The following is a 27269-nucleotide window of genomic DNA, read 5'->3' on the forward strand; positions in this document are numbered from 1 at the left end:
TTTCACCTCCATTTGAGCAAGTGCATGTGTGCATGGGGAGCTCGTGCTAAGTGATGCATGCAAGTAATGATGTGTCCTCATGAGTGTAGCCCGGGGGGTAGGCGGAGGGAGGGCAGCTCCCCCCATCAAGTAAATCAACAAAAGTATTTATCTAACTGAGGTTCTCCCCCCCCCCCCCATGAAGCCTGGCCACGCTCCCATGTATGTCCTGTGTGCCTAATTTCCCATTCTCCATACTGATGCAATTTCCTTTGCTTTTACAGACTCAGCTGAATCTGCTCCTGGAAAAGCTTCGCAGTACAGTAAGTGGAGATTCTTTGCCTTCTGTTAGCTCACATTTATTTTAATTTTTTAAAAATTGCATTTATACCAAATCTATGGATTTCAAATGACATATTGTAGGAATAAGTTAACTGTATAACCACTGCATTTGATAGTGAGGCAAGCTCTTATCTGCTGAAGCATGGCTGTTCCATGATCCATGTCAACAAGTTAGTTATTAGGGGTCAGACGTTTTGGATATTACCATCCAATACATGAATTGATGGCGCCTTCTGTGTGCATAGGTTGAGTGTTTCCGATGCGGCTCAAACCATTTTCAAAGTACTATTTAGTTTTAGATATGTATATTTTTAAAGTATCCCATCCTTGAGGACCTCAGTGCCGGATCAAAGCATTGGGGAAGACTTGCTAGCAGATAATTGCCCATGATAAACACAATGGGATGTATTGAGAATCATTGCTTACACATCTGAGACCATTTATCTGCCCTATTCTTAGCATGCAAAGTACAAGTACCTACTAAAACATCACTTCTTTATTTTCTTTGGCAGTCACTCATAGCCAAGTAAAATTGTCTTCCATGAACAGGGTCTTAACAGTGAGTCTGTAAGTGACTGTGGAGGCCAATTCTGGAGCCATACGTCCTTCTACAGTACGGACATAGGTTTCAGGGCAGGAGTTGATCACAGTGAGAATTTGCCAAACGTGCCTTCCTCTTAGCTCGTTTCTCCTTTTTGCCCTGAGTTTGTGCTTCTTCAAAGTCCATGACACCTTTGGTGAAGACTGTTTTCCAACTGGAGCTCTCACAGGCCAGTGTTTCCCAGTTATCAGTGTTTATACTACATTTTTTTAGGTTTGCCTTGAGAGCATCTTTAAATCTCTCTCGGTGTCCACTGGTATTTAACTTTCCATTCTTTAGTTGGGAATAGAGTAGTTGCTTTGAAGGACGATTGTCAGGCATCTGCACAACATGACCAGTCCAACGAAATTGATGTTGAAGAATCAATGCTTTGACACTGGTGATCTTTGCTTCTTCCAGTACACTAACATTAGTTCTCCTGTCTTCCCAAGTGATGTGTAATTGTGTTTCTCTCTTTTTTAAAAAAATAAATAAATATCACATAGTCTTTAACAAACACATTTAAAAACTTGATGTAAGCTTGATGTAAATTAGTGCTATGCAAGAAACTTCTTCTGCATTTTTTATTTTTGGGAGAATTCTCCATTTAAAAATTATCAAAGGAGAGAGAAAAAATTGAGGGAATCCTCATGGTTGTGTATAGAGAGGTGTTCATCCTTTTTTCATTCTATAAATAATCTCTTCAGCCTTCCTGGGTGCACATGTTTCAGTTTCATGGTATCATAGAATCACAGAGTTAGAAGAGACCACGAGGCTATGGCTCTGAGTTCATAGTATCCAACACATCCAGATATGGATTTAAGGGTGTTTTTTGTGTTGTCCACCCAGCAGCAGGTGCCACCACAACTCATGCATGTGATGTGATAAAGCTGTGCATGTGACAGAGAGACAGAGCAAAAAATGCTTGTGGAAGGAGCATCCCAATACTACTGAATCTGGACAGGGTTTGGGAGCCTTTTAAATTGATGAACAAATGTCGTTCTTTTCAAGCAGCATGTGAACAAATGCTGTCAAATAATGAAAGCTGGTTTTCTCTGCCTCTCTTGCCTAGATATAACAGGCACTTCAAAACCAGATGAAAACTTGGGAGGTGGAAAAGGGAGATTCTAGAGGAAGAGTAAATGTTCTTCAAGCTTTTTGGACTGTCTTTTGATGGTGTCATTCATTAGCTGCAGTCTTAGTTGTATATTGTCCTCTGGATGTTTGGAATAAGTGTCTGAGATGTTCTGGCCATAATTGCCACATAATTATGAGTTGATTTAAGAGCCCCTCAGAAAGACCTCGAGCCAGACTTGTCAATTCATGAATTCATTAAATGCTTCCTTAATAAATGAATGCTTATCAGCCTTTTGGGATGCTGCTTTATGGCTCTGAAGTTGTGTAGACAGATTAAAAAATGCCTTATTTTGACGGCATCTGTTCTATCTCGGAGCTCAGCCTAAAGCTCAAAATATTTTATCCTCTCCTCCATACCCCATGATGAGTGAGTAGTAGTGATGAGTGAACTCTCTTCCCCCAATATCTATAAACTGAGCTGCTCCCCCTATTGGAAATATATATATCAGTTTATTCCAGATCCTATTCAGAACTTGCCACCCACACTCTCTGAACACCATCAGGAATGCAGTGGCCTGAAAACTACTCAGTACTCTCTCAAAAGCCATTGTGGTCTGCCCTGTAGTTCTGTCCCCACTTAAATTTTGTGGGGTTTTTTGTTAACTGCAGCAGCGGCAGTACAACCTCCCTCATTCCTTTTTCAGAATTTGTACACTACTGCAAGGGATCCTGAGAAATGTAACTTTCCCAAGGCACTTGAGTTCTGGGTATCAGTACTAGTCTCAATAAAAAAAAAGGAGGAATTCTTCTTTAGCTAGGGAAAACTATTGCAAATCACCTTGTTCTTCAAAGAGTAAAATATTCCTTTCTCTGTATTTGCATTTACTTAAAAGGGAAAACAAGGTATCTTTTACCATAGAAGCCTGGAGGAAAAATACTGGTCAAGAAGTGAGGGGTAGTATCTAGAAAGGGAAAGGCTCAGTTTTAGAATCTTTATCCAATTCTCAGATGATCTGAGCTGGCTGCCTTCCTTCAAAAGGTGTGTAACTTTTTGAACGTACAGGAAGTTTAATCTTTTGCAAAGTTTGTCTGTCTTGCTCTCCCCCTTTTCCCCCCTCAAAGAAGAGGATCCAAACAATGGAGAAAATATTAATATGTACTAATATGGTACAAGAGCAGTTTGATTTAGATAATGCTTCTAAATGCCAGCTTTTCAGAAGGTGAAATAATTGAGGTTTTAATGGGCAGTTGGATTCATATGGGGACGGTAAAGCCTGAAGCCTCAAAATCTATTATTTTACTTATAAGTGATTTGCATGTATTTTTGCGATGTTGCCAACCTGCTGTCTTTTCCAACAGGGGTCTAGCTTTATTCGCTGTATCAAGCCTAATTTAAAGATGACAAGCCACCACTTTGAAGGCGCCCAGATCCTCTCCCAGCTCCAGTGTTCAGGTAACTTGATGTGTCTTGTTCAGTTCTGTAGCACGATTGTCATGTAGATGAAAAGATTCATGTGGAGTTGTAACAACAGGGCTTTAGACAAGTCTTCCTTAATTAGAAACAACAGGTTACTTTTTAATTTCAGCAAAGCTCTGCCAATGCAGCAAGATTACTGATGCATAACAATAAGTGGGAGATAATATTGATTCTTAGTTAACCCAGCTACTTTTTAAAGGGCAACAACTTAATCCTTGTTTCTCACGTAAGCATTTTAAAAGCAAAGAGGAAAGAACTGGGCATTCTATGCACTTGGATTGGGTTGAAACTTCCCACTCGCAGGACATTCCATGGGAAGGGGAATTTTTTTTTGTCACTTCCTCCCTCACTCTGCAACCTACTGGTATTTCCTGAAAATCTGCTGTGAAGAGTTGGGTGATCCTCAAGAGCAGCATGGGAGGTGGTGCTGGGAGCTGCAGGTAAAAAGGAGAATCAGTCCAAAGCCCTTCTTCTTGCTTGGTGAGAGCTGCTTCAGCAACCAGAAAGCACCTGTCCATTCTTAAAATGCTATGTCACAATCTTGTCTACAGTAAAAGGGAAGCTTAATGGTAACGGTCTGAGCATGAGATCATAATGCATTATCAGATTAGAAAGAGAGCACCATGCCATCATCACCTGAGCACCTTTGAAATATTTTATATTGCTGTCCTCCCATTTGCATATATTGGATTTGGATCTAATTACTGCTATACTAATTAATCTTCCATATAGCAGTTCTTTGTGAAGCATTGCATGGAAATTCTGTTACGAAAAGTTTACAGTTTAGATTCACACCCCAGATTCACCACCCCAACAAATGTAAAATAACTGTATTGGGGAGGTGGTCATGGAAGATGCCAGTATATCCCCTTAGATCTTTAGTGCAGAGCTGGTATTTCACAAATCCAACTTTGAGGTCTTGCTCTGTGCACTGGCATCAAGGAGAAGGGAAGGGAAGGAGAAGAGAAAAACAGCAGGCTGTGTTTGTAGGAGAGGGGTCCACCTTTCTCAAGCCCCTTTCATTCCTTAAAGAACAAAAAGTCAGATCATACTTAGTTCTGTACTTCCCCTACTCCTGGAAATCCAGTTCCAGAGGGCAGCAAAGAAATCTGTAACAGGTAGCCCAGAGGCTACATATTTAGACACTGGGGTCAAACTAAAAAAAGTTAAGGTAAAGGACCCCTGGGATGGTTAAGTCAAGTCAAAGGTGACTATGGGGTGTGGCGTTCATCTTGCTTCCAGGTCGAGGGAGCCGGCATTTGTCCACAGACAGCTTTCCGGGTCATGTGGCCAGCAGGACTAATCTGCTTCTGGCACAATGGGACACTGTGATGAGTGCCAGAGGGCACGGAAACACCGTTTACCTTCCCGCCGCAGCAGTACCTATTTGTCTACTTGCCCTGGCGTGCTTTCAAACTGCTAGGTTGGCAGGAGCTGGGAGAGAGCAATGGGAGCTCACCCCGTTACACGGATTTGAACCACCGACCTTCCAATCAGCAAGCCCAAGAGGCTCAGTGGTTTAGACTATAAAAACAAGGAAGTAGATAAGGGGTAGACAGCATCGTGCCCTCCAGATGTTGTTGAACTCCATCCGCCCTAGTCAACATGACCACATGGAGAGACCCCATTAGCACCTCCTGGAGTAGTAATTAGTCAAAGCTACGTGTCATGACAGCAAACATTGAAGGCACACACTTTTTTGAGGTTCATGTAAATTATAGGACCAATTTCCTTGTGAGTTCTTGTGCCAAATTCCCAAAGTAGTCGGAGGAGATGTATTTATTTCCTTCTATTTTTTATAAAAAGAGTTGTCCACATTCCTGCATGACTTGTCCATGATGACTTCTCTTGGCGGGGGGAAAAATCGGCATTAATGATGACATTAGAAACCTGTTTTTTTAAAAAAACTATTTGAGAATAATGTAGCTTGCGAGTTACAGGGAACCAGACAGAGGGCCTTCTCGGTAGTGGCGCCCACCCTGTGGAACGCCCTCCCTTCAGATGTGAAGGAAATAAGCAGCTATCTTATCTTTAAAAGACATCTGAAGGCAGCCCTGTTTAGGGAAGTTTTTAAAATTTAATGCTGTATTGTTTTTAACACTCGTTTGAAAGCCGCCCAGAGTGGCTGGGGAAACTCAGCCAGATGGACAGGGTATGTATGTATGTATAAATAAATAAATTTATTATTATTATTATTATTATTATTATTATTATTATTATTATTATTAGACACTTATTCAAAAGAAGCCACAACCTCACCAAATCAGGATGCTTTTCTGGTATTGTGGATTGGATCAAAATGTTTCCCTTTTCTGTTAAAAGTAAGCTTTTTCTAATGGGAGCAGGAAGGTTTGACTCCAAACCTGTGAAATCAATAGTATGTGGATTCATATACTCTGAGGCTGCAGTGCATTAATCTGAGAGCCGTGCCCACTGAACTCAGTGAACCTTACTTCTGCAGGTACATTCATAAGATGGACTGCAGCCCTTAATGCACCCAGCTGGAGGTTCCATTGACATTCATGGACCTTTTCCCCACTGGAATGTTTATAATTCAGGTGCAATAGACCCAGTGCATCCACTTTTCTTCACTGCTCACAAATCCTGTGTGTACCTACCTAACTCTGCCTCAAGTCACACATGCGCAAAGAGCTAGTGCCTTCTCTAGCATTTTAATTGTTTAACTTCTGTTGGTGGCTATTTTGCATCTAAGTCACTTTGGATACATGAGTAGCAAAGTGACAAATAATAGCGCAAACCTATACTCCCTTACTTAGAAGTATGCCCCGTTGACTTCAGTGGAACTACCGTATTTTTCGCTCCATAGGACGCACTTTTTCCCTCCCAAAAAGTAAGGGAAAAAGTCTGTGCGTCTTATGGAGCGAATGTGTGTTCCCTGGAGCCAAATCGCTGTTGTCTTGTGCTCCTGGGCTGCTCTTTGGGGGTGGGGGGAGGAGCCACACTGCTCTGCCTACAGCCTTTGCTTTCCCCTGAAGTCCCGACAAGGTTTGCAAGGTTTGGAAGCAGAGGGAAGATTGTGTGCTGCTGGGGTGCTTTTGGGGGGTGGGGGGAGGAGCCACACTGCTATGCCTACAGCCTTTGCTTTCCCCTGAAGTCCCGACAAGGTTTGCAAGGTTTGGAAGCAGAGGGAAGATTGTGTGCTGCTGGGGTGCTTTTGGGGGGTGGGGGGTGGGGAGCTACACTGCTCTGCCTTTGCAGCCTTTGCTTTCCCCTGAAGTCCCTGCAAGGTTTGCAAGCAGAGGGAAGGCTGTGTGCTCCTGGGGTGGAGGGTGGGGGTGGGGAGCAGCAAATTGCTGTCTCAGTGCCTCCTAATTCAACTGCAAAGGATTGCCTAACTGGATTCTGAGCTCCATTTGAAGTTTAAAAATAGTAAGTTTGGGGATTTCTTCAAGTAGCAGTTTTGGGGAAATAGTCATAAATACATGCAAAGGATCTCCACAAACCAGTAATAGTAATTTCAGCTAAAACTGAGCAGGTATCTGGCTCAGGAACAGTTTAAACTGCACAGCTATAACCAGACATCCTGTGTGTGTGTGGACCATGTTCCTAGTAGCTAATCTTTACTGCTGAAAAGAGGCTCTGATATTCCACTGCAACTCTATAATTCATTATACAAGTTCTTACAAGTACAGTCCACCTATACTAAACCAAAAACATTGTGTTCTCTTGGTATTGAATGGAAGCTATTTATCTGCCCTCTTTTCCTCCTCTGTTCTTTGCTCAGTCACTCCATTTCGAATCTTCCTTTCAAAACAACCATGCCTGTTTTGAGAAAACTTCAGAGATTTAGGAACTGGAGCACAATCATTTGATCTTTAGCTTCACAGTATTTTAATATTCTTTTGGAAGCCGCCCAGAGTGGCTGGGGAGGCCCAGCCAGATGGGCGGGGTATAAATAAATTATTATTATTATTATTATTATTATTATTATTATTATTATTATTATTATTATTATTATTATTTTGCTGTTCCTCCATACTCCCAAGCACTTCTCATTTGCACAGCCCTGGTTTCTCTCCCTGACTATTAATATTCTTGATTAGTAACAGTAAAATGCTCAAATTTTAGTTTTTGTGACTGCTGCCAATACTGACTTCCCAGTGATAATGAAAACAGCTACATTATAATGGAATGTGTCCTTTTTCCATTCTCCTCATTATATACCATGGCTCGCTTTAAAGCAGCAAAGTGGACAGGAGCCACACACTTTGCTGTTTTAAATAGTTTAGTACAAAATTTGAGTCAGATTTTTTTCCTTGTTTTCCTGCTCTAAAAACTTGGTGCGTCTTTTGGTCAGGAGCGTCCTATGGAGCGAAAAATACGGTACTTCCCAGGTACATTATGCATAAGACTGCAGCCTAAATCTCTGCCAGTCTAGGCAAAATGCTCTCACTCGCTGTCATCTGGGGAGCAAGCAGAGCTGTGGATTGGACATCAGAAAATCTGGGATACAGAATGGGTTTTCAGGAGGCACCTAATTTCCTCTGAAATAAGCCTCATTTCCAGTTAGGCTTCCAGTTTTCATTAGCTGCCACCTCAGCTTTTCTCTTAATTTAGCATGCCAGAGGGGCCCTGAGACTTTAAGCATCTGGTTCATCTTGGCAAGCCTCCCTCTTGCTTGTCATGTCAAGTTACATTTAAAGTTTAATTTAGCAAATCAGTCACCAACGCTTAACAACTTTGCTTTAATTAGGGTTCTATTGACACCATTTTTGGCTGATAATCTGAAGGCTGATCGCTCTTGGCAAGTATTGTGAAAGAGGGAGGTGGGGAAGTAATAAAACTCCGTACTTCTGTGTTGCTCGCAAGCTGTGGTTTTCTTTTATGGGCTTCTGTTTCCATCTTCTCGTTGAGAAACAAGTTCATGCAAATTTAAAGGGGGACAAACATGCTAAAAATAAATGGCTTATTAATATGAGAAGCAGGGGAGGGAGAAATTAAAATAACATGAATGTCTCCAAGAATAAATACAGCAGAGAGCATCTTCTGTCTCCCCCCCTTTTTAAAAATAGAAAGGACTGTTAGCCACATGATAGACTGCACATCTCCCATTTATTTGGATTTCTCTTCCAAGGTTGCATTTATTGATTTGTTGTACAAGAGTTCCTAGCTAACCCTTCACCATGAGGGCAGGTTACATCATAATATAGGCTTATAAAAACAGATAAAACAGTTGATAAAATGAAACCATCCTAGCCAGGACAGAATAATATAAATTTAGCAGAAGAGGCGACTCTCACAAAACAAACAAACAAACAAAAACAAATTTCAGGCAATAAATCAATAGCTAATAGCACACCCAGTAAGATATTTCACTGTCTCTAAAATAAAATATTAAACTTCAGTACACAAATATCCAGCATATGTGCATTTGTGTACTCCTGGATGCATTATACCCATGCACACGTTATAATTAGAGTCCAGTCTATACAAGAACTGGAAGTTTTAAATCTCGTTCAGGAGGCTAGACAACCAGATTACCTTATACCTTTGCTCATGTCATCCCTGCTCAACCTCACTCCCCTTCAGACAGTCCAGTGAGTCTGTCTTCATGGGAAAGGTTTTGAGTCGAGTGGGTATTTTCCAGCTCTTGCCGCTTGCCATTTCCAAATTGTTACACCCTTGCTATGCTTGAGTAACTCTGCTATTCTATTGATCCTTTTGGACTTCCTGACACCTTTGATAGTATTGAACATTTGGTGTATGTGGTGATGTGATGTGACGCACTTGGGATCTGACTTTGAGCAGTTGATCTGATTTTGAGCAATTCTACTAGTACAGACAGACACTCTCGCCATTCCCTTCTGTAAAATGTGACCGAGGCTTCCTGGGATATGTTGGTCCTTGGGTGATGTTCAGCCAGTCACTGTGTCTCAGAATAAATGTGCAACGCTTGCAAAGTTTTAATGATCCCCGCCCCAGAGCATTGTGAGAGTGGCAGCTGTGTCCTTTTAACTTAATTGGTGACATGTTTTTGCATGCTCGTTTCTCTAGGCATGGTGTCTGTTTTGGATTTGATGCAAGGTGGCTTCCCATCCCGAGCCTCATTCCATGAGCTATATAACATGTACAAAAAGTACATGCCTGCAAAGCTGTCTCGTTTGGATCCTAGACTCTTCTGCAAGGTATTAACGTCTAGAATGCTAAATACACTTCTTTTGTATTTTTTATCATAGAGAATTGATATTCATTGAAATCTTTGTCCTCTCAAAGGATTTATTCATCAAAGTGTTTTTCTCCTCTCCCAGGCACTCTTCAAAGCCCTTGGATTAAATGAAAATGATTATAAATTTGGATTAACCAAAGTGTTTTTTAGACCTGGCAAGGTAAGTGTTATTGTTATCCAAGGAGAGTTGATGAATGTGAACATTTTCTACTCATTCTTTCTGTAAAGTAATTGGTAACTAAGATACGTGAAAGCTGGGTTGTTTTTAAAAAATACAAAACAAAACCACAATTTAATTTTGTCTCTTCTGATGATGCATATATTAGCAATGCCATTTCCATGTTTTATTTACTTATCTATTTAAAATACCTTGATCAAACTTCTCCCTGTAATCAGATTGGCTTATAGCAGATTTAAAAACCTAAATCTCTGGAACACAAAAAGTAAAAAAATGAGAGCAATGGTTTAAAACCCCACAATGAGCAGTAAAGCCTTAGGCGCCAAAAGGTTTAGTAAACAAATAGGACTGACACCTTTTTCAAAAAGCCAGGGGAGATAACAAACTTTCTTAGAGAGATTATTATTATTATTATTATTATTATTATTATTATTATTATTATTATTATCGAGGCTACAGTTGCAAAAGCCCTCTTTCATTGCTCTCGCAGCTGTATCCTCATCTGCTGGCTCAGACTTGGGGCAAGGCAGTTTGCCAGACCATCAGATAGCCAGATCTATAGTGCATGTGGCTCATGCAAGGAAATCTATTTAGTTCTTTATTTTTATTCACGCATTTATAACCCACAAGGTGGAATACAACCTATAGAAATAAAATAAACAAAAAAGACCCATTAAACAGCATTTAAAAACATCAATAAATACTGATTGATTAAAGAGGATGGGGGGGGGGGAGAGTTAAGTTGTAAAGTTAAGTTGTACACACACAAAAAAAGTTTTCAGAAGATTTCTGAAGGAAGCAGTGGTTCCTATTGAACCTCTACTGGTGTCGAGTTTGACAGGGCGAGGCCTGCACACTAAATGCTCAGTCCCTGGGCTGAACCTCAAGGGAGTGAGGAACCACCAGAAGTGCTTCATCAGATGGTCTCAGTGATCAAGGTGGAGTCTAAGCAATCAGGCAGTCCTTTAAGGACCCTAGGCCCATTTTTATTTTTAACATCTGTCCGTCCATCCATCCATCCATCCATCCATCCATCCATCCATCCATCACAGTCTGGCTTTAAATGTAAAAACCATCACCTTGAATAGAGCCCAGAAGGCCCCCCCGCCCCCCGTGGCCATGGCCTTCACTGCCATGGTTACAACATTCTGTTTGTGCTTCACCCCACCTGAGCCCCCTCAACATTCCAAAACAGCTGTCATGTAAATGATTTCCTCTTTGTGATGCTGGTGTCCACTTTCAGTTTGCAGAATTTGATCAGATCATGAAGTCTGACCCAGATCATCTTGCTGAGTTGGTTAAACGAGTCAACCACTGGCTTATCTGCAGTCGTTGGAAGAAGGTCCAGTGGTGTTCTCTGTCGGTTATTAAATGTATGTATTCACGGGTCTCTTGGGGGGGTGTCTGGAGGGGAGTATTTGTGAGCCAACATTGAAAGCTTCCTAAAGCTGCAGACTCTTAAAGCACACTTACTTGGAAATACTAGAACCCTGGAGCATGCAATGAAATGGATCAGGGGTATGTTCAGAACAGCCATTCCACACAGTGCATTACTTATGGACTGTATTATTTATGGAATTCACTGCCACAAGATGCCCTGATGAGCACTAGCTTAGCTGTTGCTACTACTCAGGATGGTTATAGGCAGGATTATTTCAGAGGTAGGATGTTTTTCAGTACTTGTTGCTAGGGGGCAGCAACAGGAGAGGTCTGGTGCCTTTGTATCTTGCCTATGGACTTCCCAGAGGCATCTGGTTGGGGATCATGGGGAATGGGACAGAGTGGATGAGACAGACCTTTGGTTTGATCCTGTAGGCGATCTTCTTATGCCCATATATTAAGTCAGAGGTAGGCAACCTAAGGCCCGGGGGCCGGATGCGGCCCAATCACCTTCTCAATCCGGTCCGCAGACGGTCCAGGAATCAGTGTGTTTTTACATGAGTAGAATGTGTGCTTTTATTTAAAATGCATCTCTGGGTTATTTGTGAGGCATAGGAATTCGTTCATTTTTTTTTTTTCAAAAAATAGTCCGGCCCCCCACATGGTCTGAGGCATGGTGGACTGACCCACGGCTGAAAAAGGTTGCTGTCCCCTGTATTAAGTTGTGGAATTCCTTATCACAAGTTGCTGCGATGGCCTGTCAGTTTAGGCCAGGGGATGGGACACCTTTGACCCTCCAGGTATTGTTGGTCTGCAGCTTCCATCGTCCCTGACCATTGGTCATAGTGACTGGCTCTAATGGGTCCCACAGCAAGGGCCACAGGTTACCCATCCCTGGTTTAGAGGCCTTAAAAATGCTGCACACCTGGGTGAGAGGGGTCTTGAGAAATGCTCACAGATTAATAGATAGACTGAATGATCAAATTCCCAGAGGCACAGTGTGCTTCTAAATACCAGAAGCTGGTAGAAAAATAACAACAGGGGCTGCTAACTTTGTACTCTGAATTTGGGAGCTTACTGGAAACTGGTCATGGATGCAAACCCAATGCTCGGTTTTGAGGGTTTTTTAGTCAGATCCAGCAGGCCCCATGCATTATAATTTAAGTCTCCCACACATGGGAGTGGGGCTCATAGCCAGGTAAATTTGTTCAAAAGCATGAGTACTGCTCACACAAGAATTGTTGATGGCCACAGTTGCCTTAACCACAAACGAGGAAAGGGAATGACGACATCTGTTAGTTCAAGCTTGGGGAACTGATGACCCTCCAGATGGTGATGGAGCGCAACTCATATCAGCTGCATCCAGCATGGTCAGTGGTTAGGGATGAAGGGTGTTAAATTCCAACAACATCTGTTAGGACACAGGTGCCCTGCTCCAGGGTTTGCTTTTAAATAACAAAACCAAAACCCAAACAACATTGCGTAAAGTTATTGTCATCTGCTTGCCCTACCTTCCCAGCTCCCATTTTATACCATCATTATATATTGTTATTATTTCATTACATTTAAACCTCACCTTTCCTCCGAGTTCAAGGTGGCATACGTAGTTTTCTTCCTTCCCCTTTTATCCTCAAAACAACAACCCTGTGAGGTAGGTTAGGCCGAGAGACTGCAATTGGCCCAAGATCATCCAGTCAGCCTCGTGTCTGAGCAGGGATCTGAGCCCTGGTCCCCAAGGCCCTAGTCCAACACTCTAACCACTACACCACACTGGCTGTCTTGTACCGGGGTTATGCCCTACCTGCATATTTGTGATGGTCTTTCAATTTTCTCTTTGTATTTCACAGTGAAAAACAAAATAAAATACAGAGCCGGTGCCTGCATTAAAATACAAAAGACAATTCGTATGTGGCTGTGCAAGAGAAAGCATAAACCACGGTAAGAAGAAGCAATCCTATATATATGCTTGCACCCCACTCCTAAATACCAGTGTACTGAATGACCCGTCCGGTTTTGTTGCTGGCAGAACCTGTACATCCCATCCAAGGCCTTGAGAGCCTGGGAAAGAGTTCTAAGGGATGTTAGGGGTGTTCCTTCTAGGATGCTGTACTGCTCATCTTAGGGCCAACTTCACATTACACCAGTGCCGTGAGCAGTGGTCACGCTTTTGTTGGTTTAATTGAAGTAAAATTAAAAATCTGCTTGCCCCCACATTCCCCAGATATGATCTTCGTAAACCTCTCTCCCTCCCTCTCTCTCTCTCTCTCTCTCTCTCTCACACACACACACACACACACACGTAGCAATTAGCATTATGAAGGATGGGTGGTGGGTGGGCAAGACTTCAGTTCTATTGGTGCTGCCCTCCCTCATCTTGGGAAAGATTAAGTGCTCAGGGGAGCCTTCAAAACTACTTATTTATGTGATGTATTTGCAACATTTCTGAACTGCCCAGCTGCAAAAATAAAATACAGAATTTCTGGGCGGTTCACAAATAAGTTTCAGCTATGAAGTATAGAATTAGGAACCTAGAGAGAAAACCCTAAACAGTTTAAAAACAGCACTGGAATAAAGCCAGGCGTGAAAAACAACTGTAACGCAACAAACTTTTTTTTAAAAAAATGTGTATCTTCCATCACAGTCCCTGTGTGCCATAAAACTTGCAATGCAAGACAGAATTCATAAGATTGGTGCAGTTGCTCTGCTTATTACCCTGTCTGCAATTTTTCTTTTGAACTCCATGGCTTTGTCCAAGGGGAACCTGAGGGCACAGCATGGGACAGCGGTTCATAGCTAACATCCAGTGATACCTACTGTGTACTGCTCTGTGAACTTGGAATGAAGGGCAGCATATAAATTCAACAAATAGTTTGTGCAGTGGAAATCTGGATGCACAGACAGGGCTTCTGGTGTTTATCCTGCTCTCACACAACCCCCCAGAAATGTGCTCCTCACCAGGGTCCCCCAGAAGGGGAGAGGAAGGAGTATCCCCTGATATAAGTAGATGCCCCGTTGCTTGATGTTAGATCTCACTCTATGTTTGCTGTCTGCTTCTCAAAGGAGGGAGCCTTTTCTGAAATGTAGAGAAATGTTCCTTTCACAGCATTGATGGGCTAATAAAGGTCCGCACCTTGAAGAACAGGCTTGATAAATTCAATGAAGTAGTAAGTGCTCTGAAAGAGGGGAAAGCAGAAATGAGCAAGCAGGTCAAGGACCTTGAAACGTCTATCGATGCTTTGATGATCAAGATTAAGGTAAGATAACATACTGAGAGCAAGGTAAGAGAACATATTGAGAGCATATTATGTCCTGCAGATCTTCTGGTCTTAGGGATGAGGCTTTGGAAGGCATTTGATGGATTAAGAATCAAGTTCCTATTAAGAGTTAAGTTTAAAAATATGCAAGGCGCTTAGTGTTTCATGCTAAATCTTTAAAATTTGGCACCCTAATGATCCATGCAGCACACAGAAAAGATGAATTGTGTGATAGCTTTTTTAAAAAAGCATGTAAATATGCATATTTCTTCCTACTTTGTGTAATTCTGTGCCTTTCCCCCCCACCCTTGTTTCTACAACCCTTTTTCTGGTTCTGCTCATTGTTAAAGGAGTGAGGAAACAGGATTTTCCTAGGACACGCTACTGAATATCTTATTCAGCAATCTCTCATCGTCTCTGAAATTTCAGCAGCCGTTGCCGTTTCTTTTTGAAGCACATTTTTTGCAGCCATGAAGGCTAGTGACTAATGGTTTGTTTTGCAGGCCACTGAAATGCCTAGGCAGCAGATCCAGAAGGAATATGATGGTCTTGTGAGAAGCTCAGAGCAGCTTCTGGGCTCACTGCAGAAAAAAAAGCAACAGGAAGAAGAGCAAGAAAGGCTGCGGCGCATCCAGGAGGAAATGGAAAGAGAACGGAAGAGGCGTGAGGAAGAGGAGCAACGGCGGAAGAAGGAAGAGGGTGAAAGGCGACTGTGAGTGTCCAATGCAATTGCCAGTTCTAGGGCCAAGGCCAACAGAAATACAGGCATGGACAACCATCTAAAGTGAACTTTCCGTCTTAGAAACTTATCCTACAGAGATCCAGGCTGGGGGAACCTTTTCAGCCATGTTCCCTCATGGGAAACTTGTTCAGGGGCTTCATGCCAGTGGTGTATGAAGCCAAAGGCAAAAGTGTTCAGAGGAACAGTAGGTGATATTCCAGACATGAAAAGCCAGAGGTTATTGCACATGCCCCCCGCCCTCTGCCCTCCAGAAAATGAAAGAGCTGACCAGCCAAAATCATTCAGTGGGGGTGGGCAGTGTGGCCTGGGGGCAAGCCCAAGGGCCAGATAGATCCATCCTTGTTTTAACCATAGATAGAAGACTAAATCCCAAGGAAACTGTATTCTTAAGAGACTGTCCGAATACTCCCCGAATACTCCTCTTGATGTAAACTTGTTTGCTTTCTTGTGGGAGAAAACAGCGACGTAACGGTAAAGTGAGGGGAAGGGACAGAACAGTTCCTGAACGTTCATTTTCTTTGAGTGTCAATTTTGTTTTTCTAGAAAGTATGAGATTGAAGCAAAGAGAAAACAGGAAGAGGAGGAGAGGAAAAAAAGGGAAGAAGAAGAAAGACGAATTCAGGTGGGACAGTTGCACTACTGGCACTTTCTTTGTCTCACAGTCATGCCCTCACTCCCCAAAGTTTCCACAACGGACTGAATGGAACCTGCTCAAATGTAATACTAAAGCAAGTGTTCCGAGTCACAATTTGTTGAAGCTGGAGTGTGTGTGTGCATAGAACAATTAGGTGGTGGTGGCAAAAGGGCAGGTGAGATACAGGAAGTGGCCTCACAGAGTAACAGGTAAGACTTCCAACTTCCTTAAGGATATTGCTACAGGGAATGATTAAATGTTCATGTTAAAATAGGTAGTTGTAACACAAGCCACCAAGCTAGATTTCAGACAGTCGTGAGCTTCAGCCCTTAGATTTGGTTCTGTGCTTTAAATCCACTACTAACATTAATATAATTTGGAGCACCAGAGGAGAGGGAGATTACGCTGCCTCAAAGAGAAAAGTACCTGCTAGGAGGAATGTGTCAGTTTTGAGCGTGGAGGTTTAATGAGAGGGCTATTGCTACTCACAGATATGACAGAATAATGAAACCATGATTTAAATGTCAGTTTTGTTAAAAAGATTCCTTACAAAGTAACACTCATTTGCGGAAGCTTTTGGCTGCTCTTTAATGGAATCATAATGATAACGTATATTACTTGATAGCTGAGTTCTGCACTCTTTTGTTATATAGACCAGTTTTCTTTTTCATAATGTGACTTTGTATTAATCTCTTAAACTATGTTTAATTAAGAGAAGCAAAAGATCGCTGTTGATATCATACCCATTATTTCAAGATAATCTTTGCCCGCTTTGTGTTTAAATAACTCCTGGCTGGGATGTATTTAAAGGATGTGTAGCGTTGCCGATCTGCCAGTTCTGGAAATTTTTTATAGAGTTGTGTACCTAAGCTCCATTTAAGAAAAGTCATCTACCGAAGGTACTTTACCTGTTTTTTGATCCTTTGTTCCCTGTTATAAACAAGGACACTACTTTTTCTGTATTTTTTACTGGTTCTGTAACTGACTAGGTTACTGGAAAGATGTCTAATTAAATAGTTCCATGCTTCTTGCAGTAGCTAATTCTCTAGTCTGTTTATAATCTCTGTCTACACATTTTAAGAGCTGAAGACAGAGAACCAGCTTTGTATCAGTGATCTTACAGCAGGATCTTTCTTACTTGCACCTGGTGCCCTGGGTTACGTTTATTTTATTTATTATTCATATTTTACCTTTCCTCCAAGGAGCTCATAGAGCAATGCCGTTATTGAGTAGCATTTAAATAATGCAAATAAACAGGAGATTATAGATACAACAAAAAAGGCACCCTTTGTGCATTTCCAGGCTGAAGCATGCATTGCAACCAAACTGAGGGCATAATCAATTGCTGCTATTCAATCCTCATTCTTTCCATTACCCTTTCCTGGTAATGGCGCTTGCACAGGACTGGTTGGTTGGTCGGTCAAGTATGCTGCTAACTGTGTGCCTTGGTCTTGATATACGTAAAGGGATGCCTTGTTCAGTTCAGTCTATGACCTTTCAGTGGATTTCCTTTCACTTAGCGATAGCAGCAGAGCAGCTGTTCCTTTCAGTGGGGCTTTTCCTTAGGCCACATTCAATCGGCTTTCCTTCTTGTGTCTGCTGCCACCGGGTAATCCAAAGTGGGGATCTGCATAGGGAAAGTCTCCATTGCAGAAATGAAGATTTACTCGATAATACCATAATCGGAATGAGAACCGATGCCAGTCTGTGACGGTCATCCAGCCCACCGTTCTGGGAAGGCATTGCTGAATTAGGGAACGTCAAGCGGACTGTTGAGAGTGTGTTGGTAGAGAGGTATTTTGGCACATGATAGCTGCTTGGGTCCTCAAGCTGTAGGAAACCTACACCATCAGTTACTCCACTTTCAGTAAGAGATGCATGGGTCATGTATTCTATGGAAGATTCTACTCATTTAAACTTTTTCAGGTAGGAAACGGTAGCATGGTCGCTATGTTTCATTCACAAGCGGCCAATAAAAAAAGAAAGACATAATCGGAGTGAGTTTTTTATATTTCCCTATAGAAGCAGCTCCCTAAACACACCATTCTGGAATAACGCAATGCAAAAGAAGACAGAAAAGCCAGTACATTACACGTGCTTTGAGAAATGCATTTTGCAGTCCTTTCTCTCATGAACTCATCCAAGCATTCTCAACTACATAGCATTATTATTGTTTTTAAAAAGATAATGGATAAAACTCTGCTATGTACAATTGCAGACAATTCTGCAGCTGTCTGGACCCATAATTTAGTTATGTAAACCACTTAAATGTCTTTTGCCTGAGAGGTATATAGAATTTCTTCTAAAATTTGTTGATTTTCTGTGAGCTGTATTGCTTTTTCCCAACTCTGAAGATTTCTATCATGAAAACCTGGTTTCTAAATTAACATATGAAGGGCTTCCTATACTGAACTTATATTTCTTTTCTCATCTTGATCCACACTGTTTGCAAGCTCTTCGTGGGCTTACAGTAACCCATTTGAGCACAGGTGTTTTAGGCTGTATTTTGTAAACTCAACAGTGTGTTTCACCTAAGTGATCATTTTTCTACAGATGCAGGCTGTATGGACTTGGGAAATGTTTCCCCATGTAACTTAATTTTACGTCACTCTCCAGGCTGAAGTTGAGGCACAGCTGGCACAAGAACGTGAAGAAGCGAACCAGCAGCAGGCAGTTCTGGAACAAGAGCGCAGAGACCATGAGCTGGCCATGAGAATTGCCCAGAGTGAGTCTGAACTCATCAATGATGAATCTCAGCTGGACCTCGGGTTGCGCAGGTATTGCATTTTGTTAGTTTTGCCCTTCAAAAAAGATACTGCCATTGAAAAAGGTGTCTTTCTTAGATAGGAAGCTAACATTATTTCTTATTTTATTTTATTTACTGCATTTAAAACATTTGTATGCCACCTTTAAGGATGAGCACTTTCTCCAAGTAGTGCCCTTAAACACAATCTACAATACAATTAGGGAAGTGGGTGGCACTGTGGTCTAAACCATTGAGCCTCTTGGGCTTGCCGATCAGAAGGTCAGCGGTTCGAATCCCCAAAACGGGGTGAGCTCCTGTTGCTCAGTCCCTGCTCCTGCCAACCTAGCAGTTCGAAAGCATGCCCCCCCAAAAGTGCAAGTAGGTACTGCTCCGGTGGGATGGTAAACGGCGTTTCCGTGCGCTGCTCTGGTTTTGGTGTTCTGTTACTCCAGAAGCGGCTTAGTCCTGCTGGCCACATGACCCGGAAAAACTGTCTGCAGACAAACGCCGGCTCCCTCAGCCTGTAAAGCAAGATGAGTGCCACAACCCCAGAGTTGTCTGCAACTGGACTTAATTGTCAGGGGTCCTTTGCCTTTACCTTTTACAATGCAATTAGCATCACAAATATTAATTAACCTGGGAAGCCCCTTCTGAATAACACACACACACACGGGTTGAATTGAGCAGTAATAAAACAAACACCCAGCCCAAAACGAAAATGAGTGCATTTAAAAGATGATCTTCACTCCAGGAAACCATGTGCTTGCTTGTTTGTGCTAAACCATGGTTTAACTTGGCATTTCATACCATAATTTTAGTTTAAGCCAATTTAATAGCAGCATGCCATTTATGTCCAGCATACGTTCTACTCTGTGTGGTTTGTAACCCCAAACCAAAGAAAACCAAAGAATTTACCAGCTATCCTTTCGTTTCGGACACATATCCTCCTAGTGCTGTATAAATGAGTAAGAAGGCTCCAGTCAAATTTACTTAGAACATATCCAAATATTAAACTTGCTTAGGTCTTCTGTCCTTGCTTTGCATCATATATATTCCTGTTGGGCAAAATCCTTCTGTTAATTCTCACCACTAGGCTTAATATGGTGCTATGGCTGGAGTATTGGCTCAGTACTGGGGAAACCCAGGTTGAGATCCTACCTCTGTTAGGAAACCCACCAGTTGACCTGGTGGGGGGGATTGGCTGTCTCACCATGATCTACCTCAGAGGATCATGGTGAGGATAAAATTGGATGGTGGAGAGACCAGATACACTCCCTTGAGCAATTTGGAGTAAGGGCTAGATAGAAAAACACTAAGTGAAAAAAACAACATTTTAAGCCACCCCTGAGAAGCGGGTGCTGGGCCTTCTGGATAATAACAGGCAATCATTTGCCCAAACAGGCTTTGTAATGTTGCAAATTAGTACAAAGCTAACTTAGGAAAATGCCACACTAACCAAAATATCTTCTATTTGCAGAACCAATGGAACAAGATGTCAAATGACTGCGTATGACAATCTTTTTTTTTATGGGGCATTCTGTAGAAATCTGTGGGCTTTAAAAAAAATTAATAATTTTCCACAGTGTAAGCCACCTTGCTAATGAATGTTCTTTATTTCCATTTACCCCAGAATATTTATAATTTGAGCATGAGTCCTGTTTGAGTGTTAATCTTTCAGACTGCTTATATACAGGTGCAGGGATGCGGGTGGCACTGTGGGTTAAACCACAGAGCCTAGGACTTGCCGATCAGAAGGTCAGTGGTTCGAATCCCCATGATGGGGTGAGCTCCTGTTGCTCGGTCCCAGCTCCTGCCAACCTAGCAGTTCAAAAGCACATCAAAGTGCAAGTAGATAAATAGGTGCTGCTCCGGTGGGGAGGTAAACGGCGTTTCCGTGCGCTGCTCTGGTTCGCCAGAAGCAGCTTAGTCATGCTGGCCACATGACCTGGAAGCTGTACGTCGGCTCCCTTGGCCAATAAAGCGAGGTGAGCGCCGCAACCCCAGAGTTGGTCACGACTGGACCTAATGGTCAGGGGTCCCTTTACCTTACTTATATACAGGTGCAATTGGTTGTAATTTAAATGTCACCTATGTAAGTGTGGTTGTTTGATTCAGTCAAAGTGTATATTTCTGATATCAGCTAAACAAAGATTAATTATTGTTTTACTGATAAAACTCTGGATTGGTTTAGTGCAGCATAATTTATAGGATAGACATCTGTCTGCTGATCCAGTATTAGATGTTATAAAACCACCGGAATTACTATGCTAGCACTTTTAAGCATTATATTCCCTCTACCCTCATATATTCTTAATTTTTTTATAGGGAGCAAATGGCCACTGAAATGTCAGAAATTTTGTCTAGGTGGGTTAAACAGGTTGTCGGAAACAAATCAGTTCAATCTCCATATGAAATAATCATAATAAATCAAAATAATGTACAATTCTATTCTATTTGAATTGCTTTGGGAAAATGAAGAAATAACTTCCAATCAAGATTCGTTCATTGCACCAATTTAGTACCAATTTGCACCCATCAGATTTATTTTAAGAAATAATTTCACTGTTAGATTTATGAATTGCACAAAGAAGAATTAATTTTCATCAAAGTTCTTATCTAATATTATTGATGTAGATAAATTGAAGAGATTTCTTGCCGCTTTTAAAAAACTTGCATTTCATGCATTTCCATATTGAGAATTGCCGCAGTAACTGCCTCTTAGCATGTAGCTTCTGAAAAGCTATTAAATCTTGAAATCCTGACAGATCTATTTTAAAGAACAGCAGGATCAAAATCTTACCTTGTTGCCAAATAGTACTACCTAAACCAATTACAGACAGGTGGCATATATTCAATAATGTTCTTATTGTACTGTTGTATAGACAATGTTGGAATGCACTCCTCCTTTCTAGTAAAAAGAACTCCGTGTGTTATTGAGCTGCAAATTAAACGTTGTCCATTCTCACCTCCAGGCCAGATGCAGCTTTAACAGCATTTGGTGCCTGAAGTTAAGATGAAACATTAAAAAATAAAAAATAAAAGTAATGCTTTGACAAAATTAAATAAGCAAATGTTGGATGTTAAGCTCTTCGCATATGACCGTTTTGTAAATCAAACTGCGTTCTTATTGTCCCAATAATTGATTTGCCAGAACATCACATTTTTATTGTATATACTGGCCAAAATCCAAACAACAGTTTGACTAGTTTGTTTTGCATGGGAATAGAAAAAGAGGGTCCTGTGGATATGAACAGCTGCATGCCACATGGAAATGAATGTATGAAAGTAAAAAGAATTGCAGGCGTTGGAATGATGATTGGGAACCAACTCCTTTAAGGTGGTTACTTTTGATGGTGGTGGTGGGGTGTGTGTGTGTGTGTGTGTGTGTGTGTGTGTATGTATGTGTACATGTGTGTGTACACACACACACACACACACACACACACACACACACACACAGAGTGTTCAAAGAGGGGAGTTGGAGACAGAAAAAAACATTGGTTTAGCACAGAGGTCAGCAAACTTACCGTGCCTCGGGACGGTGTCTCCTGTGCCAATCGCCCAGAGGGCGGGGGAGCGTGTGCCCATACGTGTGCTCACACGCTATTTCCGGCGCACTTCTGGGTCGGATGAGCACTGGAAATAGCTTGTGCACATGTGCATGGGCCTCCTCCTTCCCAGATGTGCACCAGAAATAACGCTTGCGCATGCAACTCCGACCCAGAAGTGGGCAGCCGTGCAGCACAGTGCCGGTAAGAGTGTGCAGTGGCAGCGGTTGCCGCGGGCCGGATAAACGAGTCCCTTGGGCCTTATCTGGCCCGTTGGCCTTTGTTTGGGGACCCTTGGCTTAGCACATGCTTTGGACTTGTCAGAAATAATTATTTGGGTCTCAATTCATTTGTATTCATTCTTAACATTCCAACTGCCAAGATGGTATCCCTTTCCTTTAGTTTTACTTCATTGACAGTTACTTAGTTTCCCTTCAGTGCATTTGTATATTGGTGTGCTGAGTGCGTCTGTGGCAAGAGTGGGAACCTTCTGTTCTGTGGGCCTCCCCTTTGGCCTACAAGGGTGTTTTGACCAAACCAAGTCCACATGTCAGATGTGGGGCAGGTAAAGATTGTCATCTGTATCCAATTCCCCACCCCTAACTATCAACTTCTGAAAGCTCAGGCCAAAGGTAATAAACCTGTAATACACACATGAAGTTGTATTCCACCTCTCTTCTTTTTTAAAAAAAATGTCCAGGAATTCTGGAGACTGTTTGCACACTTCATGCAGGAGTTCCTGGCCACATGGATCTCTGTTTTCATATTAGGTGTTACAGAATCTGAGCCTCTGGAATAGGGTGCTTGCCTTTAGCAAGTTTATGTATGAATGACATGCTTTCTCATGTGACAAATGAGGTTGCAATATCAAAACGAATGACTGAGCATGTGTATTTGGCAGATTATCCATTACATTGGGCTGTTTCACAAGTTGCACAGCAGTAAACCCTGGTTTGTCCCAAAGGGCACAATGGGAATGGAGACACTACCAAACACATCTTACTGACAGTTATGAATCACAGGCTTGTTGTGTCCGCATAACCGTGATCTTAGCAGAACCATCAAAGAAAAGCTAAGCTACTCAATTGGATTACCATTCTTAAAGATTACTTGTTTAACCAGAGATCTTTTGGCCTAGTTCTGTTGATCTAAACTATCTGAGGGATACTTAGGCCTACGGGTGGTGAAGCTAAATAAAGAAAATCCTCAGGATTTGTCACATTAATTGTTCAAGAGGCTTAGTCATTATATTGAGGAAATTAGATTTAACAACCACTGTTTTTGTGTCTAACAGGAAGTGTGCCAGCAGTTTAAAACATAACCTTTACATTTCATTGTGCCGTTACAATGCACGATTTTATGCACTTGCATTTTGTGTATATATAGTTATAAGGGCAATGAGAGTCTCTAAAATGTATTTGAGTTTCAGGCTGTTTAAATAGCGAATGGGGAATTAATTTGTCATTTAAGATATACTTTTATGGCATGCACTAATGTAATGGCTGCAATAAAAGGCTATTGATTTCTCAGCTGTGCAAAAGGCCACTCGCCACGTTTGAGATTGTGTTAAACAGTAAGGAACAGAGCACATTGTTAATATTTTAATAATAAAAATTGAGTTCTTGTTGGTAAGGATAGTTGGATCAATATGACTGGCATTCTTGAGTTCTCTTGATAATAAACTTGCAGAATCTTGTCTAGTCCTAACAGCATTTTAACTTTTTTTTTAAAAGCTGCACTTTAATATCACATTAGACACTGCTTGTAACATAATAAGGCACTCTTCACTAAATTCTCAGACGCTCATAGACATATTTTTAAGGGTAATGGATCTAAGTGGCACAAAACAGTAAAAATTGATACTGAAGATTTAAGGAGAATTGAACCAGTTTTACCCAGAACCTTATTTATTTATTTTAAAGCATTCCTAAACATATTAATGTTTAAGATCTCTAAGCAGTACACAAAAATCTATAACTGAAAACAGAATAATAACTGCAGTAATAAAATCACACCTGTCCTTTATAGGGCATCCTCCCTGAACCTTGGGTTTTCAGGTGTTGTTAGAACTACAGGACCCTTCATTCCCACCCCTAAAATGGTTAGGGATGATGGGAATCTTATCTCCGCAGTACCTAGAGCCTCAGCGTTGAGGCCATTATAGCAGCTACTACAGAATGAGTTTAGAGAGAAATGTGGGAGTGAAGCAAGTCTGTTGGCTAGTTTTCTTTTCACTCAAAGAATGACAATGTTAGAGAACTGTATACTTCTGTGTTGTGCAGCAAGAGTGTTTGCTGTGCGGCCATTTGGCTCCGTGATGGTTTTGTCTGCCATCTTCAATTTTCTGATGGTCTTCTTAAGCAGCTCTTGTTATAACATAGAACACTGTCCCTGAGTCATATGTAGTTCAAGAGCAATGGAGCAATGAGGCAGTTCAGGCGAACTGTTGCTGCTACTACTCCCTCTCCCAACAGAAAACAGTTCCTGAGAAAAGCTTGGGAGGGGAAGACCATAGAAGTTGGTGGAAGCATTGGTAGCAGGAGCTGCTTCTGCTTTATCAATGGCATCTCAAAGTTAGGAGCACACAGGGAATATAGGCAGGGTTGAAAAGGTGAATATCAAGAATTAGTAGGCTGAGTAGGAGAGGGGAAAGTAGGATGAAAAGGAAAGCTTGAAAGGGGGTGTGTGAAATCCCAGGTCTGAGGTGAGAGATAAGGCTTCTGTAGGGCAGAGAGGAGATTTATTAGCAATAGAATAGGCTGCTTGGTTTTGAGGAATGATGTGTGTGCACACATGTGTCCTGTGGGCCAAGGGTGCGGCTATTTCATGTGCTGCTGCTCTGAAGCTTGAAGGATATTTAGCTATTCATGGTAGACAGACAATCGTCCAGGTATTCAAGAGGTAAACATGCTTCCTTTGGTTGGTTGTTTTCCTGTTTGTGGCCGCTTCTTGCAGATCCTTTCTCCCTGTTTAGAAGCTTTTAGAATTCTCAAAGATGATGTTTAACTTTGGATGGATTTTTATATAGAACGACAGGATGGAAAATGAAATAAATGACCAGAAAGGAGAATAGAGATCCTCAGTCTCTGTTTTGATCAATATGTCTGTTTGACAAAGCTATGAAGCCATGCAAAGACTGCCTCTCCCCATATGAACCTACCTGGATCCTTCGATCATAATCTGAGGCCTTTCTTTGTGTGCCTCCTCAAGAAGTCCAGAGGGTGGCAACATGAGGACAGGCCTTTTCTGTGGTGGCTCCCTGTTGTGGAATGATCTCCCCGGGGAGGCTCACCTGGCCCCTTCATTACATAGCCGTAGGTGCCAAGCAAAAATGTTTCTCTCCAACCAGCTGATTAACATTCTATGGCTTTTTTCATGTGTTTGTGAGATGGAGAGTTACTGGATTGTTTTCGTTTATTATGTATTTTGTATTCTCATTTTGTATTTTTCTGATGCAAAGCACTTTGGCATACAAATTTAATTAATAATAGTAATGCAAGAGATCTGACTCTTTGAATTATAGGTACATCCTGTCAAATGTGAAGGGTGATGTACGTGTGTACAGTATTTGGCATATGCCTCCTCCTCATCGTTATTAATCACTTTGTAACAGCTGTATGGGATGCCGGTGGGGCTGTGGGTTAAACCACAGAGCCTAGAGCTTGCTGATCAGAAGGTCGACGGTTCGAATCCCTGCGACGGGGTGAGCTCCCATTCCTCGGTCCCTGCTCCAACCTAGCAGTTTGAAAGCACATCAAAGTGCAAGTAGATAAATAGGTACCGCTCCGGCGGGAAGGTAAACGGCGTTTCCGTGCACTGCTCTGGTTCACCAGAAGCGGCATAGTCCTGCTGGCCACATGACCCGGAAGCTGTACGCCGGCTCCCTCAGCCAATAAAGTGAGATGAGCGCTGAAACCCCAGAGGCGGCCACAACTGGGCCTAATGGTCAGGGGTCCCTTTACCTTTACCTTTAACAGCTGTATTCGGAACCGCTTCACACTTCTTAAAAGCAACACGTGCCCAATTATGCTTGCTTTGTCGCTGTACATATGTAGTTTGTACACAGGCAAGCATGCCTGACTATGGACAGTAACAGAAAATGGGAGTCAAATGAGAATCGATCACTATTCCTGCAAAAGGAAGCACATCAAACACTATTCAAGTTAAAGAGCTTTGCTATGTCCTTGGTCTTGTCATGAAAGTATTCCAAGAGGGGCAAATGGTGGCATCTTCTTGTCAAAGAATAAGAGAAAGACAACTTGGAATGCTTTTCACTTCTTAAGAAGTACAGAAAAAGTTTCCCTCTGATTAAAAAAACCTTCCCTCCAAAGTGCTGGGGTCATTGCCAGTGCTTTATTTCTAGAGAAAGATGTGGCAGAACTCACCACGAACGCCTCCTTCGTTCTCTTATAATGGCAATGGCATCCACTGAGCTGGAAAAAGAAAGCCCTGTGCGTTACCAATTGGTGCAGTTGTCCGTTTGTTTGCCTTATAGCTGTATGGTTCCCTATTTTTACAATCTTCTTGTCTCCTGTTTTCCTGATCTCACCTTCTTGTTGTTGTGAATATTGCAATAACTTCTTAATGAAAATGTTTCAGGGGACCCACAGTGCAAGCCACCAAAGCTGCAGCTGGCACTAAGAAGCATGACCTTAGCAAGTGGAAGTATGCCGAGCTACGTGATACCATCAATACCTCTTGTGGTAAGTGGCTGCCCATTTGGGGGAGAAGAAGCCTGTTGGCTAGTAGGAACACTTTCGCTTATTTTTTCCTGGTAAAACTCTTAAGCAACTGTGTGAACAATTAGGTCTGCGGTAGAAATCTAATAATAGTGGATCGCTTGTTTCTTGCTGTGTGTGTTTCAGGCATTTCCTGGTCAACACTTGGTGTGAGGCACTCTGTCCCCTGCATATCAAAGTGGAAAGGTTTCTTAACTGGATGTCACAGATGGCTCGGGGGGTCAGATAATTCCATGCCCTCCAACATTTGTCCAATTAAAAGAGGGACATCCTAACAAAAAGCGGGACATCCTGGGATCAAATCAGAAACCGGGACGGCTTCTGTAAATCTGGAACTATCCCTGGAAAATAGGGATACTTGGAGGGTCTGCTCTCACCCTTCCTAATGCCACTGGCAATGTTGTGT

General features: G+C 42.0%; 1 protein-coding gene and 1 long non-coding RNA gene across 6 annotated transcripts in view; one reads left to right on the forward strand and one right to left on the reverse strand.

Annotated features, from left to right (window-relative positions):
- MYO6 (myosin VI) overlaps positions 1–27269 on the forward strand; it is a 110164-nt gene that overhangs the window by 71985 nt on the left and 10910 nt on the right. For 2 of the 5 annotated variants that reach the window (XM_081187327.1, XM_081187328.1), the window contains exons 19-31: positions 264–302; positions 3338–3431; positions 9471–9601; positions 9725–9802; positions 11064–11193; positions 13048–13138; positions 14304–14454; positions 14958–15166; positions 15740–15818; positions 18447–18607; positions 20054–20083; positions 20902–20940; positions 26724–26827. In XM_081187327.1, coding sequence (XP_081043453.1) covers positions 264–302; positions 3338–3431; positions 9471–9601; positions 9725–9802; positions 11064–11193; positions 13048–13138; positions 14304–14454; positions 14958–15166; positions 15740–15818; positions 18447–18607; positions 20054–20083; positions 20902–20940; positions 26724–26827 — 1336 coding nt within the window. The other 3 variants (XM_081187329.1, XM_081187330.1, XR_014006203.1) reach the window with 2 other exon arrangements.
- LOC308583444 lies at positions 8143–10997 on the reverse strand. Its single transcript, XR_014006222.1, has 3 exons — positions 10900–10997; positions 10012–10071; positions 8143–8318 (listed from the first exon to the last, which is right to left on the reverse strand). It is a non-coding gene; the product is annotated as an uncharacterized lncRNA (long non-coding RNA).

Source organism: Podarcis bocagei (genome assembly GCF_964188305.1).
Source record: "Podarcis bocagei genome assembly, chromosome: 3".
In the NCBI taxonomy this organism is placed as follows: domain Eukaryota; kingdom Metazoa; phylum Chordata; class Lepidosauria; order Squamata; family Lacertidae; genus Podarcis; species Podarcis bocagei.